Source organism: Gekko japonicus, unplaced genomic scaffold (genome assembly GCF_001447785.1).
Source record: "Gekko japonicus isolate JY-2015 unplaced genomic scaffold, Gekko_japonicus_V1.1 scaffold613, whole genome shotgun sequence".
NCBI lineage: Eukaryota > Metazoa > Chordata > Lepidosauria > Squamata > Gekkonidae > Gekko > Gekko japonicus.
Window position 1 is genome coordinate 115,053 of NW_015164683.1, and position 19,440 is coordinate 134,492.

General features: G+C 43.0%; 1 protein-coding gene across 1 annotated transcript in view; it reads right to left on the reverse strand.

Annotated features, from left to right (window-relative positions):
- Nucleotides 1-1,277: 1,277 nt before the first annotated feature.
- Nucleotides 1,278-19,440, reverse strand: part of TRIB2 (tribbles pseudokinase 2) — a 41,413-nt gene continuing 23,250 nt past the window's right edge. The window contains exon 3 of the mRNA XM_015409325.1: nucleotides 1,278-2,337. Within this exon, the coding sequence (XP_015264811.1) occupies nucleotides 1,869-2,337 (469 nt within the window). The 3' untranslated portion in view covers nucleotides 1,278-1,868. The remainder of the gene's footprint in view (nucleotides 2,338-19,440) is intronic.

A 19,440-nucleotide genomic window follows, 5' to 3' on the forward strand; every position in this document is an offset into this window, starting at 1 on the left:
AGAGTGTAAAAACATTACTCCTTTATATTCTTAGATACCAAAATAGAACCAAGGCAGGTCAGCTGCAGCTTTGTTTCTTGATAAGGAACTGTGAACCATCGTCTTGAGAGTGGGATCGAAATCTTCCTGCAGGGCAGGCAAATAGCATCCATATGTCAAATGCCAAGTAGCCATACACACATGCCACATACTATAATTAAGCACAAAATTCAAGTAACATTTACATACTACAGAGTCCACATGTACCTACCCAAAAAACATGACCACTTCACAAAAACGCATACAGGCAGTAACATCAGAACAACTGAGGTACTGGAAACACAAATATTTATGCCAAGAGATTTGTGTGTGTGTGTGTGTGTGTTGTTTCCCCCAAATACCATACAGCAATATAAAAGCAGTAATAAAAAATTATTTGCCGGTCTAAATCAAAATGAAAGCTCTCTAAGGAAAAAGAGGGGAAAGCGAAAATAATTAAAAAAAAAAAACAACCCAGAAATTCAGGGACAGGAATACCTGAAAAGAAAAATGTAAGAAGTATGTTAACTACCGCATGTAACATGTCACCCCAAGTCAACCCGTAATTGAAGTACTGGCTTAATTCATCACAACTGTGACAGATTCATCAATAAATAAGTCTTGACAATATAAAAGGTGCATATTACCATGTACTTTTCAGGAGACAGATCTGTGTCCTAGAACATTCAGCTTATTAATAATACCCTTTTATATTATATTCAGGGTAGTTCAATGAAAAGAAAATTAAAACAGTGTCTTCTTTTAAAAAAAAGAAGAAAAGAAAGAAAGAAAGGAAAGGGAAACCCAAGATGTTGCCTTTCAAAGAAATCAGAGTGGGGAAATGCCTTATTTTTCTTCAATAATAAAGAGCCCTTCTGTTCACATTTGGGCCAGTCAGAGGAAAAGCTCGTTACAGGATTAAGTTTCTTAAAAAAAAAAAAAAAAAGTTGTCCAAAAGGAGGGTTTGTCCTTTGTGGTCAAATTTATGCGCGGCTTGGTAAAAGAGAAGCCAGCATTACAAACATAAAAAAGAGCAATTATTATTTTCTTCTTGTCTCATTTGAACAGTCAAATACATCCAGAAGTCTGAATTAGAAATGCTTCCTGAAACAAAAAAAACCAGCCCATAATGGCTTGTTAAGTGACACTCCTTCACAAAACATTTATCTCCTGGCAAGAAAAAAATAAAAAAATTAAATTGTTTATTCAGAATTGTGAATAGCTATATCAACAGACATGAACAAAAACTTTGTGTAGCACCCACTTCTCATGTCTTTGTTTGTGCATGTCCCACCCCACCCCCTGAAAATTAAATTCAATATTAACTGTTAACACCGGTTTATTCGTTTTTTTAAAGTAAAATAGGGAAAAAAACAGAATCAAATAATAGCTAATTGTACCTTCCCTGAATAATGGCTGAAGTTAAATATCTAACAGTGCGATGCCAAGATGCAAGTTGAGGCAAAAGTTTCTATTCACTGGGAACTGTTAAGTATTTGAATGAAACAGAATCAGGAGTGGCTTAGTGGCTGCACGGGAACTTGGTTGTGCAGTGTCCTTGGCTCCGTGGAAATGAGAAGCTACAGCTGCTTCATGCTGCCTTCTTTTGCCCTGTCAATCTAACTTGATAGCAATGATTCCTCCCGCTGCATGCTACATTGTCATCAACTAGCTCATTTCTTGGATACGTCCTTTTCCAACCAAACAACAAAAAATAACGCCAAGGTGTTCCCCCCCCCTTGCTATCAAGACAGGCTGAGCCACAGATATAATTCTGCGTGATCAGAAAGGACTCCCTTCATATCGGTCCTTTCCAAGACCACACACTCTCCGAACACTAGTCCTAATGCTCAATTAAAGAACGGGTCCAAGTCCTCCTCCATATTGACATCAGGCACCAGCTGATCTGTCACTTCCTTAGCACCATATCCTGAATTAGACACATTAAAATCTGTAGAAAACCAAGGATGGTCCAGAATTTCCTGTGAAGTCAGCCTTTCTGAGGGCTCCCGGCGCAGGATGCTACGTATAAGGCATTTTGCCTTGGGAGATAGAGTCTCTGGAATGCTGAACTGCCCACGGCGGATCTTGCTGAAGAGAGAACTAGGCTCAATGTCATGAAAAGGATACCGTCCAACTAACATTGTGTAAAGCATGACTCCTAGACTCCACACGTCTGCTGCCTTGCCAGAGTAGCTGCCATTTGTGTTCAAGATCTCTGGGCTCACATAGGCTGGGCATCCATGCTTATCAGAAAGGGAATCATCGTTTCCTCGCAAAATGTAAGCATCTTCAAGGCTCTCCAGGTTTACTCTAGTCCTGTGGGACAAGAAAAGAAAGACTGCTTTTAGACTCATTGATAAATATCCATGCAATTACTATTTTGTTGTAAGACAAATACAAGATTGTATTATTGTACAAGATCCTTTGTACAAGATCCTTGGGCCCATCTGGCACATGATGTCAGTACTGATATCCTGAATCTTTTCCCTCCAATTACGGGTGGAGTAAGATTCCAGGTCTGTGGATGTATGGAAAAGTATAGCCTGGGAAGAGCTGGAAGCAGGCTTGAGAGACATGATGTTGTTTCCTTGCTGTACGTGTATTTATTTTGCCCCAATGCTGGCTTTGGTCAAACAGGTTTAGTAGGCTTTTTAAAACAAAAACAAATCTGAAAATGGTTAGGGTATATGCACCACAAGCAGCACCCTTTCTTTGAAAGTGTTCAACTACCTGAAAAAGCTACTGTCTCTTCTCGGCCTAAGAAACCTAGGCCATTTAAAATTGATTATTTGCCCTGAGCGCAATGCTCTTTGGAAGCGTTTTATTTTTCTTGCTTCTCCATAGCATCAGGCTTATTTGTGCTCCTTTTGGGGTTTCCCTGGCTTTTCTCTGACTTTCCCAAACCTGCTTTATTGCAAAGTTTTGAGAAAGATCATACCAAAGCCTGGGTGGCCGGCTGTGTGGGTGATAATGTTCAGGTTTTTGTGCTCCTAGCCATGGGGGCAGCCATTTTCCCTGCCCATGAAACAGCTATTTCATCCCCTCCTGGAGGACTTTAAAAAAAAATCAGCAACTGAATATTGTTATAACTATCTATACCAGATTCTCTGAACTTCCAGTTTTCGTTTTAGAAAGTCCCTAAACCCTTTGGCTGCAGAGATATAATGGGGAAAAGGCACATTTCTGCAACTAGAGCAGAGGGCTTATATTTTTCTTTTTTAAAAAAAGTTAAAGCTGGGAATTCAGAGAACGTGACATAACTATGCAGTTGCTGATTAAAAAAAAAAACTGAAAAAGCTCTGGTGGCACATGGGAGAGGAAAGGCTGCTGCTGGGGACTATGGCAAGGAAGCGATGAGAAAATGTGTCATTGCCACTGCGCTGTATCAGCAGCTGCAGCAGCAATGAGGAAACTTCATAAGCCTGCCCCTGTGTCGAAAACACCTTATGGAGTACAAATGCAGTTACTTATCCTAGAGATCCAGAGATTTGGACTGCCTTTGGCAGCCAGACATTGTATATAGTTTTTCCTTTTGTGTCCCCTCAGAAGAACATCTGGCCAGTAGGATGCAAGTGGTCAGCTTTATTTATTTATTAAATCAGATCTGCTAGGCCACCCTTCCCTACAGTAGGGCTCAGGGCGGTTTACAAGATGATATACAAGTTCTCAATTTAAAATCTAAATTAAAACCAGCCAATAGACATCAATAAATAAAACAGTATACATGTATAAGTACAAGATGGCAGAAGAAATTCACCTCCCCGGCCTCCCTGGCGGCGGCGGCGGCGGGGGGGGGTTTCCGAGGAATGGGGAAATGGTTGAGAGTGCCCCACTGCGGTCCTCAACCAAAGGCCTGGCAGAACATCTCTGCCTTGCATGCCTTGCGGAAAGGTAATAACTCCCACAGGGCATGGATGTCTTCCGGCAGAGAGTTCCACCAGGCAGGGGTCAGGGCTGAAAAAGCCAGGAAGTTCTTATTCCCTGAGCGTAATGCTCTTCCAGGGGCATCCTGGGAGAGGTGGTCCCAAAGGTATGTGGGTCCCTGACCATTAAGGGCCTTAAAGGTCAGAACCAAAACCTTGAAACTGATCCGGTGCGCCACTGGAAGCCAGTGCAGCTCGTGCAGCACTGGTTGAATGTGTGCAGTCCGATGGGTCCCAGTGAGGACCTGTGTGGCTGCATTTTGAATCAGCTGGAGCTTCCAGGTCAGGAGCAAGGGCAGGCCTGCCTAGAGCGAATTACAATAGTCAAACCTGGAGGTGACTGTTGCATGGATTACCGTGGTTTACTTACTGCAAAAGTGAGAGGGGCCAGCCTCTCATTCCCAACCAGCCTAAGCATGCTTAAGGACTTCAGAACTATCTCTCCTACCTAGCACAAACAGATTCCTTCCCTTCTGATTTCTCTCTGATCCCCAGAGAGCTTCAGGAAGGCTGGGATGGCTTTCGTCATGCTCATTCACAAATTGGATTGCCAAGAGGAGACAGATTGATTCCTGGTTGCTAAACTCTTTTGTGAGATTCTGGTTTTTCCCAACCCATATGAGAATCAGCCAACTCCTCAGGCAACCCATTTAGCAAAATACTACACAATGGTCATCCAAATATATGTCTAATCCCCTGGAGAAGTAAGGACAAAAAAGGGAAAAGGGAAAAAAAACTGAACCTAAAACCTAGAATTCAGAACCTAAAAAGGTTAGTCAAGAATAGAAGAGGGCCCTCTTCTATTCTTGACTAACCTTTTTAGGTTCTTAATCCCCTGGAGATGCATTGATAGTTTCAGAAGTTACTTCTTCGCATATCTTTAGGCCTCTAGCATGCATTTTAAGACACAGGGTTGTTGTTTCTTTTTCCAAACAATATGGAAAGCAATACCTAGCAACCCCACACTGATTTGTACTTTAAAAAATTAATACTTGCAAACATCCACACAAAATCAAACCAACTAATTCCCAAACATTTTGTTTAAAATGCTGTGCTAACAATAGAAATGACTAGGAATGTTCAGTCTGGAGAAGAGGAGGTTGAGGGGGGACATGATTGCTCTCTTTAAGCATTTGAAGAGCTGTCACTTAGAGGAGGGCAGGGAGCTGTTCCTGTTGGCAGCAGAGAATAGGACTCACAATAAATAAGGGCGGGGAGGTACCGGCTGGATCTTAGGAAACACTTTTTTACGGTAAGAGTTGTTCAACAGTGGGAGGTGGTGAGCTCCCCTTCATGGGCAGTCTTTAAGCAGCGGCTTGGCAAACACTTGTCAAGGATGCTCTAGGTTGATCCTACATTGAGCAGGGGGTTGGACTAGATGGCCTCTGTGGCACCTTCCAACTCTGTGATTCTATGACTAATAAGGAGGATATGTGACAACTTAGTGGCCTCCAAAAATAAAACCTTCCATTAAATAAATAAATAAATAAAGCCTGCAGTCCTATAACCCCAGACCTTGAAGCAGTCCAACCAAAAACCCAGCAGCAAGCAAGAAAACAATTCAGCTAGACATCTAAGAATCAGCTTCTCGTTTGCTGACTCAGAACACCACCCACTCAGAACATAGCCCAAGATTTGTAGGATAACCTTAAGAAACCATTCACTTTAAATCAGTGAATCAACATTTTCCCAACCACACCCTAAAGGCCCAAATTCCTTCCGCCAGGTCTCTAGAATTCGGGGAAACCATCAAACCTACACTACTCCCCCCCCCAACACCTGAATACAAGCAGAGATGGGGGACAACCACAAACTCTGAAACTTCTAAATTTTTCAGGATCCTGCCCAGAGGTGGAGGGAAATCCCCATTATGCTTCCAACCTCCATCATATTCGGTCCATATTTAAGTTTAAAAAATTTGGAAATTGGTACAAGTGCTATTTATCCATTCAAAACATTTATGTCCTGCCTTTTCCACTGGAACACGATCATCTAAGAGGCTTGCATGGAATAGGAGCAGCCTGAATTAGGCTTTGGATTGTCTTCTTCCACTCATTCACTGACTCCTGATAATTCTTCAAAACCTCAAAATAATTAAAAAAAACACTATGTTGATCTTAAAGGTGCTACTGGACTCAAACATCATTCTGCTGCTTCAGACCAACACGGCTACCCACCTGAATCAATCCTAAAGAGAGTTATACCCTTGTAAACCCACTGAAACGAGTGGGCTTCGAATGGTGTAACTCTGTTTAGGATCGCAACAAACATGCCCCTTTTCTGAGGAAGGCAACAACTACCTTCTGAAACCACCTAAGTGACAGGGGTTCATTTTGGTACACTGCAGCTTCAGAAGATTTATTCATGGAATTTCTCTTCTGAGTTTCATCCACTGTTGCATTTAAGTAACACCCACAGAATGCCAGGTGCTGCAGCCTTGGAAGACAGTAAGCTAGACACTGCATCAGTGTCAAAGAGGGAACGGTTACATCCTATGTGCTCAGCTGCACCAGGAAAAATATTATGGGATTTTATTTTATTACATAGAAGTCTGCTCTTTAAAACCTCCAGCCACATGTCAAACCCTTTTAACATCCAGAGACATTTACTAGCAAGGGTGAAAGTCCTTTTGGCAAAGAGCCTTGGATAAGGAAGTCATAAATACATAATTCATGGTAACAAGCTCCTTCCTACCTACCCTGATTTAAAACAGCTACTGTTCATGTCACCCTCAGTGACCACAAATGAGGTATATACTATCCACTACAGCAAATTACTCTGTACACTGTAGTAATTTACCAAAGCCTGCCCATTCTTGCCTATACTCTGTTGTTTTTTTAACACCACCGTCAACAATATGACTCAGTTGTGAACTTAACACAGGAAACAATACTTGCTTGTACTGCATTTCTTCCTCATGAAGCTGGTTTCTTTTCTGCAAATCTCTTTCACTTAGAGGCTCCATTCAGCAATTACAGCAACATATTTCACTGCAAATTTATCTCAAGCTTTCGCAGATGTTTGTGTCCTGTCCCCCCCACTCCCTCCAGAACCAGTCAGGAAATGGCACTGTTGACTGAACATTGTCCAAGCTGATTAGACACCACGGAAATATGGGGAAAACCAGTTCTGAGGGATACTGACATTAATTAACATTAAAACTAACATTAGGACTTAAAATTATGCTACCCATGATACATCTATCCCCAAACTCAGGGCCTCTTCACACATTTTTTAACTTTAAAAAAGGTGGCGTGTATGTTTGATGAACATATTTATATGGCTGAAAACACGTCAGAAGTTCAAGATTATCTATAGTCTAATTCTCACTGAGGTAATATCTTTTTTCTTGGCAACATTTTTTCAGAATGCAGGTGGCAGGTCACATGATGGGAAACGGCACCCTTTAAAAATATTCCTGCATATAAAAAGTTAGCACTTCAGAAGTCTAGAGAGTCTTTTCTCCCTGATATTTAGTTTTCTAGAAAAAGGAAATATTTATATCAAGGAAACTCCAATTAAGTCAAGCCTCCACATGTGGCAGAATGAGGTGGCAAAATGGATTGTGCCACTTCTGATGTCCAGTCGGACATACTACTTTTTTACTGCAGTCCTGTATAAAAACATTTCACATAATTTAATTTAATTAAAATAAAGCCCTTTCATTTCCTTTTCCCCTCTACTCCTGCGTGCCCCAAGAGCCCCAGACCTGATTGAGCTGGCAGCCATAGGCCGGGGCTCCACACCCAGCTTCTCTCCTCAAAGCCATTCAAAGCCCTCCTGGCCCTGGGCCAGGTCGAGCCGCCTCCCTGCACCCTTGTGCCTCAGAACCACTGTGGCGGCGGTAGCAGCCAGAGGTTTCCAAGGATGCTGTCAGCCTGACAAAGTGATGGCTCGCTTCTAGCTAGGCAGGGGGCACCTTTCTTGGACTTAATCTGCGCCCCACGCTGGCCATGCTGCCAGAGGAAGCACAGCCTGCCCAGCTGCCACCATTCATACCACTGCAGCTCCTCCCGCCACCGAGACTGGCAGCTGCGTTGAGTTCCTCACCCCTTGAGTTCCAGGGAAGATTCTGAGGGGTCAGGGACAACAGCCACTCTTGAGACTATTGGGACCAGAGCAGGAGCTTTAATGGTCATAGGAGAGCCTTCATGAGCTTCCTTCAGGACAAGACGCCCCTCTTGTAAAAACTATGCTGGAAAGTGCCCTCACCATCCTCTGACAAAAGCTCAGATGACTGCAAAGCTGTTGCTGGAGCATCCACTAGTGGCACCTGCAAAAATAGACTATAAAATATGATAAAACATACAATTTCTAGTAGAACTTGAATGCTTGCCATAGGTTTTGCCCATTCAGCGTTTAAATTCTTCTGAAAGAACTGATGGAAGGGGAGAAAACCTCTCTACTGTAATAGACCTAGGGAAGAATTCTTGTTCCCTTGACCGGCTAGTGGTCTGAGTATTAGGAGGACCTGACTGCTCTAATCCTGCCATGGTCTTAAAGAGGGGTGTTAGTAGTTCTCAGGAATCTTATGGACTGTTCATGAATTTCTATTTATTTTATTATTTATATATTCACTTTATAGCACACCCTTCCCTGCATAATAGAGCTCAGGACAGGTAACATCAAGTCAACACTAAATTAAAATAGTACATTTCATCCTCCTTTTAGACTGAAGGGATGCCCCCTCTCTCTGTCCCATAGAGAGTGATCTCTTCTCTCTCTCTCTCTATTGGAAGATTCCTTCCTAGCTGCCTTAGGGGGCAGCTAGGTCTTCCTGCAGAAGAAGCTGTGTTGCCCAAGTCCCCCTGCCTGTAAGAAGGGAGTGGGCAGCAGAAGGAGCTGGGGTGGGGCGTTTGTCTTCCATCTCTACTTTTCCAGAACTGGCAATCTCCCCCTGCATAGTTTGCCTAAGCAAGACTAGAACCCGGTAGGGAAACACTGAGGGTCTTGCCCCATGTGTCTTACTCACAAATAGACCTGGAGACCCACTGCTGGCATTGCATACAGCTGCCAATGCAACCTAGTGCACTGAGTAGTTGCTTAGATGGCTCTCATTAGCAGCTATGTTGCTTACATGGCTTATGGAGTGGGAAGGCACTCAGCAGCCTCCTGGACTCTAAAGAGAGAAGGAAACCAGGAGGTAAGGAGAACAGACTGGGCCCGCCTCCGAGGGAGAACCACCTATCCCAGAAATGATCCTCCCGGTCTTCTCCCATCTTCACCTTAGAATTTATTGAAGGTTCCTGGTCCACAGGGGTGAAAGCCTTCTCAGTAGTGGCCCCAGTCCTGTGGAACCAGCTGCCTGAAGTGGTGCATGATTTGTAGGACCTCCCTAGGTTCTGCAGGGCATGCAAGGCTGCTCTTTTGGGGGTGGCCTTTGAGTGATGTGATCGACCAGACAGCTGGTAAATTATGCTTCAGCTGTGCCTTCACCATCCATACATCCTATTCTGCTTGATAGTAAATGGATTTTAACCGGGACAGATTTTTAATCATTTTATATATTTTAAATGTTTATTTATTGTATCTTTTGTCTGTTTTTATTGAATGTATTTTACATGCTGTTAGCCATCCTGAGTCCCAGTCAGAGGGCTGTATCCAACTAGCATTTATGCTGGTGATGAAGAAGGAGGCCCTTTGGCCACTAATCAGGCCATGTTGGGGATCATGGAACCCATGTGTACAAAATCCTACAGTAAGCAAAGGTAACAAAAGATACCAGGTAGAAAAGCAGGTAGGATCCAACCTAAGAAATCAAAACTAAAAATAAATTATATTCCATAAAATGGAAAGTTATTTTCAATGAACCTAAATTGTCCTGTTATGACTTAAAAGGGGTGGGACAATAACCTGTACCTTGCTGGAGGTGACAAAATACCTGTTCTCCCCGGTTCCCCTCCTTCTCTCTGCTCCCCCTCCCCCTGGAATGCGCTCCAGGTTTCTTCCCGTTATCTCTGCTGTGGCCTTGAAGTCGTGGTCGGCCGCACTGGTTTTTCCCCCGCTGAGTTTTCTTTTAAGCACACGTGCTTGCTATTGCTTATTGGTCTGCACCCATCAGAGGGACCTGTATGAACTGGGTATAATAGTTTGTTTTCCTGCCTAAACCCCCATTCCTGACACAAAGTGTGTCGTATGATGACCTGAGTACCTCTCTCAATAAACTGCACCTTTATTAAGGAACGTTGTTGAGCTTGATTGACTTGGGACTCTGACACTGGCCCTGCTCCTGTGAAATTTCGATCAAGTTGTAGTTCAAAAACAACTGCTAACAGTTTAAAAGAATCATGTTTGTTTCTTTCTTTTTTTAAAAAAAAGTTGTATTTATCAGTTTTGTCCAGTATTACATATAGAAGATCATATACATTTGAGTCTACATTTTCTAAGAGTTATGTATTCATTTGTACACTCTTGCCCATCTAGTTGTATGAATGGATTCATCTTTCCCTTGTAACATCAAATTTAATTTATCCATTTGTATCAGTTCAAGCAGTTTAGTCCTTATTTACTCCATTGTTGGGGTTTTTTCTAGTTTCCAAAACTTAGCCAGCAATATCCTAGCAGTTGTCAAAACATAAATCAACAAATAGACATATTTTTGTACAAAACTATCTGGAATTATATTTAACAAAGCCATTTCGGATATTAAAAAATATTTTGTTCCATAATTTCTGATATTATTTTTGTACCTTTAACCAATAGCTATGAATCTTGCTACAATGCCACCACATGTGAAAAAAGTTCCCACATTTCCTTTGCATTTCCAACAATTATTAGAAGCAGATTTATGGCACTTAGCTAATCTATCAGGCGTCCAGTACCATTTATGAAACATTTTTAAGATATTCTCTTTGTAACTTATGGATCTCATATATCTGACTGTTTCCCACATTTTCAGCCATTTGTCTAAATCTACAGAATGTCCAATGTCTCTCATCCAGGAGATCATGGTTGTTTTAATGATTTCATCCTGAATGTATTCTTCCAAAAGAAATCTATCAAGCTTCTGTATCATCACTTGTCGATAGCCAGATCATGTTTAGTTGGGTTTTAGAGGGATAGAAGCCCACAGCTGCAGCTTTGGCATATCTAGATTGAAGTTGCAAGGTTTCCCACCATGTAAATTTAATATTAAGAGTGTCCCAGAGTCTCTCCTTGGATTTCAATTTATTATCATTGTCCAATAAACCTTCATAGGTTTCTCTGTCGTGTTCAGTAATAAGGGAAGGTTTTATAAACACTTCTAAGGGGGATACCCATCTCGGCGTTTTTATATAATATTTATTTTTAATGTCACTCCAAATTTTTAATAGGGCTCCCCTTATCACATGTTGCCTAAAATTTCTCTGTCGTGTTCAGTAATAAGGGAAGGTTTTATAAACACTTCTAAGGGGGATACCCATCTCGGAGTTTTTATATAATATTTATTTTTAATGTCACTCCAAATTTTTAATAGGGCTCCCCTTATCACATGTTGCCTAAAATTTCTCTGTCGTGTTCAGTAATAAGGGAAGGTTTTATAAACACTTCTAAGGGGGATACCCATCTCGGAGTTTTTATATAATATTTATTTTTAATGTCACTCCAAATTTTTAATAGGGCTCCCCTTATCACATGTTGCCTAAAATTTCTCTGTCGTGTTCAGTAATAAGGGAAGGTTTTATAAACACTTATTATCCTTATTCGATCAGGTGGGCAGTTTTTTGTTATTATTTTTGTCTTTTTTGTATTGATTTTTAAGACAGCTACCTTCCCATATTCGTATATTAAATTAAGTAAATGCGGTAAAGATTCTGTTGTATTTTCTAATATAAAGACCAAATAATCTGCAAAAGCCAATAATTTAAATTCATCTCCTCGTGTCTTTAGATCATGTATCAACACATTATTTCTTACTGCATCATTGAGCGATTCTAAAGCAAATATATAAAGTAATGGGGATAGTGGACAGTCCTGCCTTATACCTTTTTGTATCTCAACATTTGAGGAGAGATTTCATTTATTATAATTCTAGCGTTTTGTGTCTGGTACCATGAGCTGGGCACATCCCTGTATGACCTATTTTTTGAAGTCTTTAAAAGGCAGACTAATCTGTTCTTCAAAAACTTGGTATATTTCCGCCGGTAAGCCATCTGGACCTGGTGATTTCTTTTTCTTTTGTCTTTTAATCGCCTCTATTACTTCACAGATAGTAATTTGTTCATTCAACATAAAGAATCATGTTTGTTTCAAAGAAAAGCAACATTTATCTTTCATGTGCATTCTAGAAAGGGATCATTGCCTACAATACCTCCCCAGGTTGGTTTTATGTAGCCCTTCTTCAAAGTAGCTCAGAGTGGTATACATAGTTATCTGTTCTGCTTGTATCCTCACGAGAGACAGACTGACTGGCCTAAGAAAACCCAATGAGTGTCATAACAGAGTGGGATTTTGAGCATGGGGCTCCCAGATGCTAGCTACACAGTCTACACCACCACGCCTTCCTGTCTCTTGAGATTTCAAAACCATATTAATCCCACAGTCCCAATGATGAACCCCTAACATCAAAGCATATATGCTTGGAACACTGGAAATCTCTCCCCAGAAAGACTCAGCTACCCACTTCTGTTGCCATCTTCAACCAGCAAGTGAAGACTTTTATTTTTTTCTCAGTGATCCCTCCTTCCTGAGGAACATTTTTTATTGTTGTTCTTATGCTTTGGTATGTGTACTTCAGGGCCGCGGTGGCTCAGAGGTTAAGACGTTGAGCTGCAGACTGGAAAGTCTGTAGTTCGGTAGTTCGAGACCCTAGCGCTGCATGACGGAGTGAGCTCCCCGTCTCTGGCCCCAGCTCCTGCCAACCTAGCAGTTTGAAAGCAATAAATTGTAAGTAGATAAATAGATACCGCTTCGGTGAGAAGGTAACAGCATTCTGTGTGCCTCGGTGTTTAGTCATGCTGGCCACATGACCACGGAAACATCTTCGGACAGCACTGGCTCTTCAGCTTGGAAATGGAGATGAGTACCGCCCCCTAGAGTCGGATTTCATTGGCTTTCAAGCAAGGGAAACTTTTACCTTTACCTATGTGTATTTCAGCTTTTGTTTTAATGATGTTTTGCTTTTAAGATGTGTTTTTATTATTTATTTATCTAAACATTTATATCCTCTGGTTCAAGGTAGCTTACAGTAACAATTAAAAATATTTTCAGTTAAAACCAGAAAATAAAATAGCAAACCCCAAATCTCTTCCTTGCCTCTACTCCTTAAATTATGCTGTTAAGCTGCCTGTCAGGGCCCTGATGACAACAGTTTTATTATAAAACTTGATTATCCATGAGAGTGTAGAACTGTGCGGGCCCCACAGACTAATGCCTGGAGAACAGAGTGTTTCCCCCAAAATTTCAGAAGTTGTCAACCCTTGGTTTACGCTATTAAGGAACTATCTTGGACCAAACACACAAACAGTGGATTTGATATTCCATTTACCTATTAATGGAAGAGAATAAGTCACACCTACACCTTTGCCTAAACACTAATTTACTGTAAGAATCTGCAGTAACTCTCAGACGCAATAAGTCCGTTTATGGATTTTATTAGCAATCAGGGAAGTTGCAGGCGAATCAAAGGCTTCAATAGTACTGGCAGGTAATACAAGTTTAGCTCTTACGAGAACTTTGGTGCGGCCCACATTCATACGTCATGGTTACATGTGATAGAGACAGGTTAACAAAGTACAATTAAAACTGTGAGAATGTTTATCTAACAGACTTCCTGCAAGGCCAAGAGACATCATGAGAAGCAAACAATCTCCTGGCCCTTGTGGAGGAGGTTTCTCATAAAAGAGTACCAAGCGCACTATCTACAATAGACAACCAAGCCCGTCTCAAATACCCCCTCGTCCTGAGAATGTCAGAGGAGGACTTTGTATAATAGTTGATTCATAGCTAGCAGGTGTTACAATCAGCCTGAGAACAAGAAGCCAGTGTGAGAATACAAAAATAAAGCTTTTGGGATAGTATGCAAGCAAGCAGAACACCAGTGCGTATCCAGACTGTACATCAGAACACCAGTGCGCATCCAGACTGACACCAAACCAAGGGTCCGATTCTGACATTTACTTGTGTTGTTGTCCTCCTGATGGAATTCATTCCTATTTTAGATTGTCCATTACTGCTGGAGATTTTTTTTAAAAAAAATCAGACATGCCTCAAAAAAGCAGGGTGCTTTGTCCTAGTTTTCATTTTCTTCCCCCCCCCCCTAAAGATTTCCCACACTTCTCCATTCTTCTGTTTTTGTCTTCAGAATAAATCTGACACTGTAGGATGAGAGAGCCTACTTTTCACTGCCCCCGTCCCTGATACCTGGTGCCCGTCATATTCCAAGTTTACTAAATGAAAGCTTGTTCTTTTCTCATATCACATCCCCCTGCCCTTCCACTAAGCAGTCTGGAATACCAAATTTGGAAGTCTGTGATTCTTTAAAGAGAGAAAGAAAGAAAAATATCTACTGTATTGAAGAACCGAGACCTGTATTCACAGGAAAGCAGATTTTGTTGAAGCTGTGCTGCTCAACAACAGCTGGTCTTTATCTGCTTGTTCCAGTATAATTTCCAACGGGATAAAGCAAACCAGCAGGGGCCATATTTTCATCCTGCCGAGATGGATTAGCACAGAGCAAATATACATAGGATCCATGTTTGTGTAGACTGCACACATATACACACTACATTACTTATAAAATCACTGCATTTATTCTTACAAAAAGATTCAATAAAGTCTCGGTACCCCTCCAAAAACAGTCAATATCTATTAATCCTAGAACAACTGCTGCTCCCAGAGAGTAAAAGAGACAAGACACTGTGGTCTAGGATCAACAGTAGTGAACAAGCACGGGGAGGTTCACATACATTTTGGCTGCCCCGACATTCCAGCAACAGAGGGAAAGAAAGAGCTACCTAGCTGTTCAGCATCAGGAAATGGGGGGACAACAGCAGTGAGAGATATCTATTGCTGGCTGTCTCCAGAACTCAGCACATGGAAACCCCACACCATCCCTCAAGTTTGCTTGTTACACTGAGGTGGTTTTCAGGAGGGAGGGGCTGGCCCCAGTACACAATGAAAGACCGTTATGCCTTCACTTTCTCTGCAATGTACTGAGAACCTGGAAAGGTACCCTGTGTTAAGCATCCAAAGTTGATGGTTGCCAGTGGCAACCACTTCTGCAGTTATATGCCAAAGACATACCTATTCCCCTTCAAAAAATAAGCCAAAACAAAACCCAGTAACATTTGAAGTAATTCAGCAGCAGGACTGTATATAGGACTGTACTTTTTTCCCAATGCCACAAATGAGCATTTACCTGAGCAACCACTGGTTGGGGGGTTTTTCTGCAGCTCTAGCCATATAAACATTTGCACTAAAATTAGACAGATAAATATGAGCTTCCAGAACTAGATAAGAACTGTTTAATAAAACTTACTGTGGCTGCGGTCACACAGAGCATTAGCCACGCTACAGAGAGGGAAGATAGGCGGATTTTCCTGGCATGATCAAACCGCAACATCTGGGAAGCGTAGAGCTCCCATGGCGAACCCGAGGCTTCCCACCGAAGATGCGCCGTAAAAAACTAGTACCTCTGAGGTACTAGTTTCCAGAAACCGCGGGGCAAGGGCGGGCGTCTGATCACGTTTCCGGTGGTAGCTCGTGGCATCCGGCGCCTGCCCATGTCCTGTCATGAAAACAGTTTTTTTTCCCCCAAGTCTCCACGGGATGCGCACAAGCACCCAACGGCACATGCGCACACTTCGGTTAAAAAAAACCCCACAACCCCTGCCGCGCTGCTTCTTTGCCGTGCCGCAGGATTGACGTATGATCGGCACCTCCCCCCGAACCACGGGACGTCAGCGGGACATTTGATTTGGCGGCCGCACGGTAGTTTGCTCCGGGGCAAACAGCCACGCCTCCCCCCCCCAGCAATATCCAGCCCGTGTGACCGGGGCCTGTATAATGCAACGCTTTTTGTCAAGGCCAGTATAATTACAGTATAACATTAAAATTTGGAAAGTAGAGATGGAATAGATGCTTAGAAAGGCGGCATTATGCATCTATCAGATCACTGACAGAACCCTGCATTAGTGCTCTTTTAAAAAAAAGAAGAAGAAGAAAGCTTGAATCATTGCTATTTAAAAGGGGAAGCTATTCTGCCTATGAATGCTTTCCCATTACTGGTGAATGAAACCACAGAAGTGCAATCAGAGGGCAGCAAATAGCACTCAGACGGGAAATGCGTCTATGTCCCCATAGAAACCGTCAGGGAAGCCCATGAAAAACAATACTATTCTGAATTTCTTATCAGTATGCCATTCATTACCGAGTGCATTCAGACTTGGCTCTTCAGCGATGTAACAAAACCTGATCAATTAAGACTCTACCAGAAGAGCCTTCTATGTAAACTTCTGAGTTAGCATCCATTTCTGGTGGAGCGTTGTAGACAGCTATGGCTGATGTTATTCTTCCCTGAAGAGCTTGAGAATTACCAGCAGGTTACTACACTGATTTACCGAGCAATTCGAGCCCCAAGTTAAGCCTGTTCAACAGGATAAATTGCTTGTAAACCCTCTTGCACTGTCTGCACACAATGCTAAGGTAGGGAAGGAGGAAAAAATCAAACAGGATCCCAAGATTGCTCAAGGTTGGGCCCACAGCTGATAACAGTATGCCCACAAAATGGGTAGCATAATCATACACATTCTCACTGAAGCCAGTGCAAAGCTCCCAATAACTCCCATCCCAACTCCTCCTTTCCTTGTCCCACAGTCACAACAGAAAAACAGGTTACTTACCTGTAACTGATGATCTCCGAGTGGTCATCTGTGCATTCACACCTGTGGGGAAAGGCACCTGCACCTGGTCCAATCAGTAATTTCTTAAAGCTTCAAAGACCTTTTCCCCCGCACTCTGTCCCTGAGGCATGCACAAAGCTTCACTGCGCATGTCCACTGGGGCAGAGCTCAGGTATCCTGCCAGTTCCTTCTGATAGCTTAGGTACCCAAACAAAAAGAAACAAGTCGTCTGACAGCGAAGGGGAATGTTGGGCAGGTGATGTGAAAGCACAGATGACCCCTCAAAGATCATCAGTTACAGGTAAGCAACCTGTTGATCTTCGTCATGGTCTCTGTGCATCACACCTCTGGGAAAGTAGCAAGCTCTATCTTACTGGAGGAGGGTGCTGGCAGGTACTCAGTTGATTGTAGGACCGATCATCCCACTGGTACTCTCTGCTAGGCACAGAAGTCCAGAGCATAATGCTTGATGAAGGTGTTAGGAGTCACCCATGTTGCTGCCGTGCAGGTGTCCTGTAAGGGGACCCCTTTGAGAAAGGCAGTAAAGGTTGCCATGGCCTTCGTGGTGTTTGCCTTACTAGGCCCCAGCAGGGGTTGCTTTGCAAGCAGGTAGCACAGCCTGATGGTCTCAACAATCCATTTAGACATTCTCTGGGCCAAGATTCGATGTCCTTTCCTCTGTGGCACATAGGAGACAAAAAGATGAGGATCCTTGTGGTCTGGTTTGGTTCTGTGTACGTAAACAGGAGACCACATTTTACATCTAAGGAGTGAAGAAGCCTCTCTACATCATCCCTGGGATTGGGGAAGAAATCCGGGAGTGTGATGTCGGAGTGAAGGTGAAACTCCAAAGCAACCTTCAGTAGGAATCTCATGTCCTGGCTTAAAGTGACACCATTGTTGGAGAAACACAGGTAAGGCGGGTCATGTTAGAGGGCTGTAAGTTCACCCACCCTCCATGTAGACATGAGAGCAATCAAAAAGGCAATATGTTGTTGGAAAAGGCAGTTTTCCAGGTGAGCAAGCGTACATCACAGGAAGTCAAAGGTTTAAAGAGTTTGCCCAATACTTTCAGCTTGTTCATGTGGCAAAAGCGTCCACATCCAGGAACCCCCAGCACTCGAACACTGGAAATAAGTACATCATGTAGGGAGTCCCCTCCCCCGCTCAGAAGGTCTGCTTGGATGTTCTGGACACCTGGTAAATATGTGGCCAGCAGAAAAGTCCCCCAAGTAATGCAAGTGAGCCAAAGATTTTCATCCAAGTCCACCACCAGAAGCCAATAGTCTACATATGGGAAGACTGTCATCCCTTGGAGACGCAAGTAAGCCAGGGCTCTTTTTGTAGCAGGAACGCCTTTGCATATTAGGCGACACACCCTTAATGTAGCCAATCCTCCAAGAGCTTACAGAACTCTTCTTACAGGGGCTACTGTAAGCTCTTGGAGGACTGGCTACATTAGGGGTGTGTCGCCTAATATGCTACAAAAAGAGCCCTGACTACCATCATTGTCTTTGTGAAAACTCTGAGTGCTGTGGAGATCCCAAAGGGAAGCACTTTGTATTGGTAGTGGTCGTCTCCTATCATGAGCCTGAGAAACCACTGGTGGCAGGGGCAAATACCCAGATGGGAGTAGATGTCCTTGGAGGTCCAATGTAGCCATCCATGCCCCTTTCTTGAAAAGCGGTAGAATGTATTGCAGAGAGGTCATTTGCAATTTGTGGTAAGCAATAAAATAGTTCAGAGTCCTCAGGTCCATAATGGGATGGAGTCCACCATCCCTTTTGGGCACGGTGAAGTATCGGGACTAGAAGCCAAGGACCCTGGAGGCTAGAGGAACAACTTCAATGGCATCCTTTCACCAGAAGCATTTGGACCTCTTCTCATAAGGCAGCAGGAGGAGGGGTGGTGAAGAAGACTGGTGTTGAGGGTTTCTGAATAACCTCTATTGCATAGCCTTGGGCAATGATAGAGTATACCCACTTGTCCAATGAGATTCACCTCCACACTGAGATGAAAGGAAGTAGGTGTGTGTCTGAGGGACGGTGATGGTTGAGGAGCATAGACATGGATGGGGCCAGTGGGGAAGGGGTAGAGTTAAAAGGGGTAGAGTTAAAGAGGTAGAGGAAGGGGTAGAGTTAAAAGCCCTGTTTGGGGGTCCAGGAATCCTTAGATCTAGGTGGCTGTAGACTGGACTTGAATTTAAGGTTTCAGAGTGTAGGAAGACCTATTGTCAGACTGTGGATCTTTAGTCCACGAAGATTTGTCTGGAGAAGTCCTGGAATATTGCAGTTTCAACCATGGATGGGACCGTGACCTGCCCTTGGATGAGCGGGGAGGATGTGTCACTCCCAGATAGCACAAGGTTTTAATAATTTTATCCATTTTGTGTGGCACGGTGTCGGTGATGGAATGGAATAGGCCCCGAGCATCAAATTGCAAGTCTTCTATGTAGGTGCAGGTATCTAGTTGGAACAATGGGGTGCATAGCCACAAGTGTTTGTGCAAAGCTATGGAGGACATAATAGTTTTGGCAAATATGTCAACTGTGTGCTTGGAGGAGTTCAGTTGCCGCTTCGTGAGGAGCATACCCTCCTTTTGGAGACGCCTGGCCAGTAGGGATTTGTCTTCAGGGAGTGCGGCCAATATCTCAGAGTTGCTCCCAAAGAGAGTAT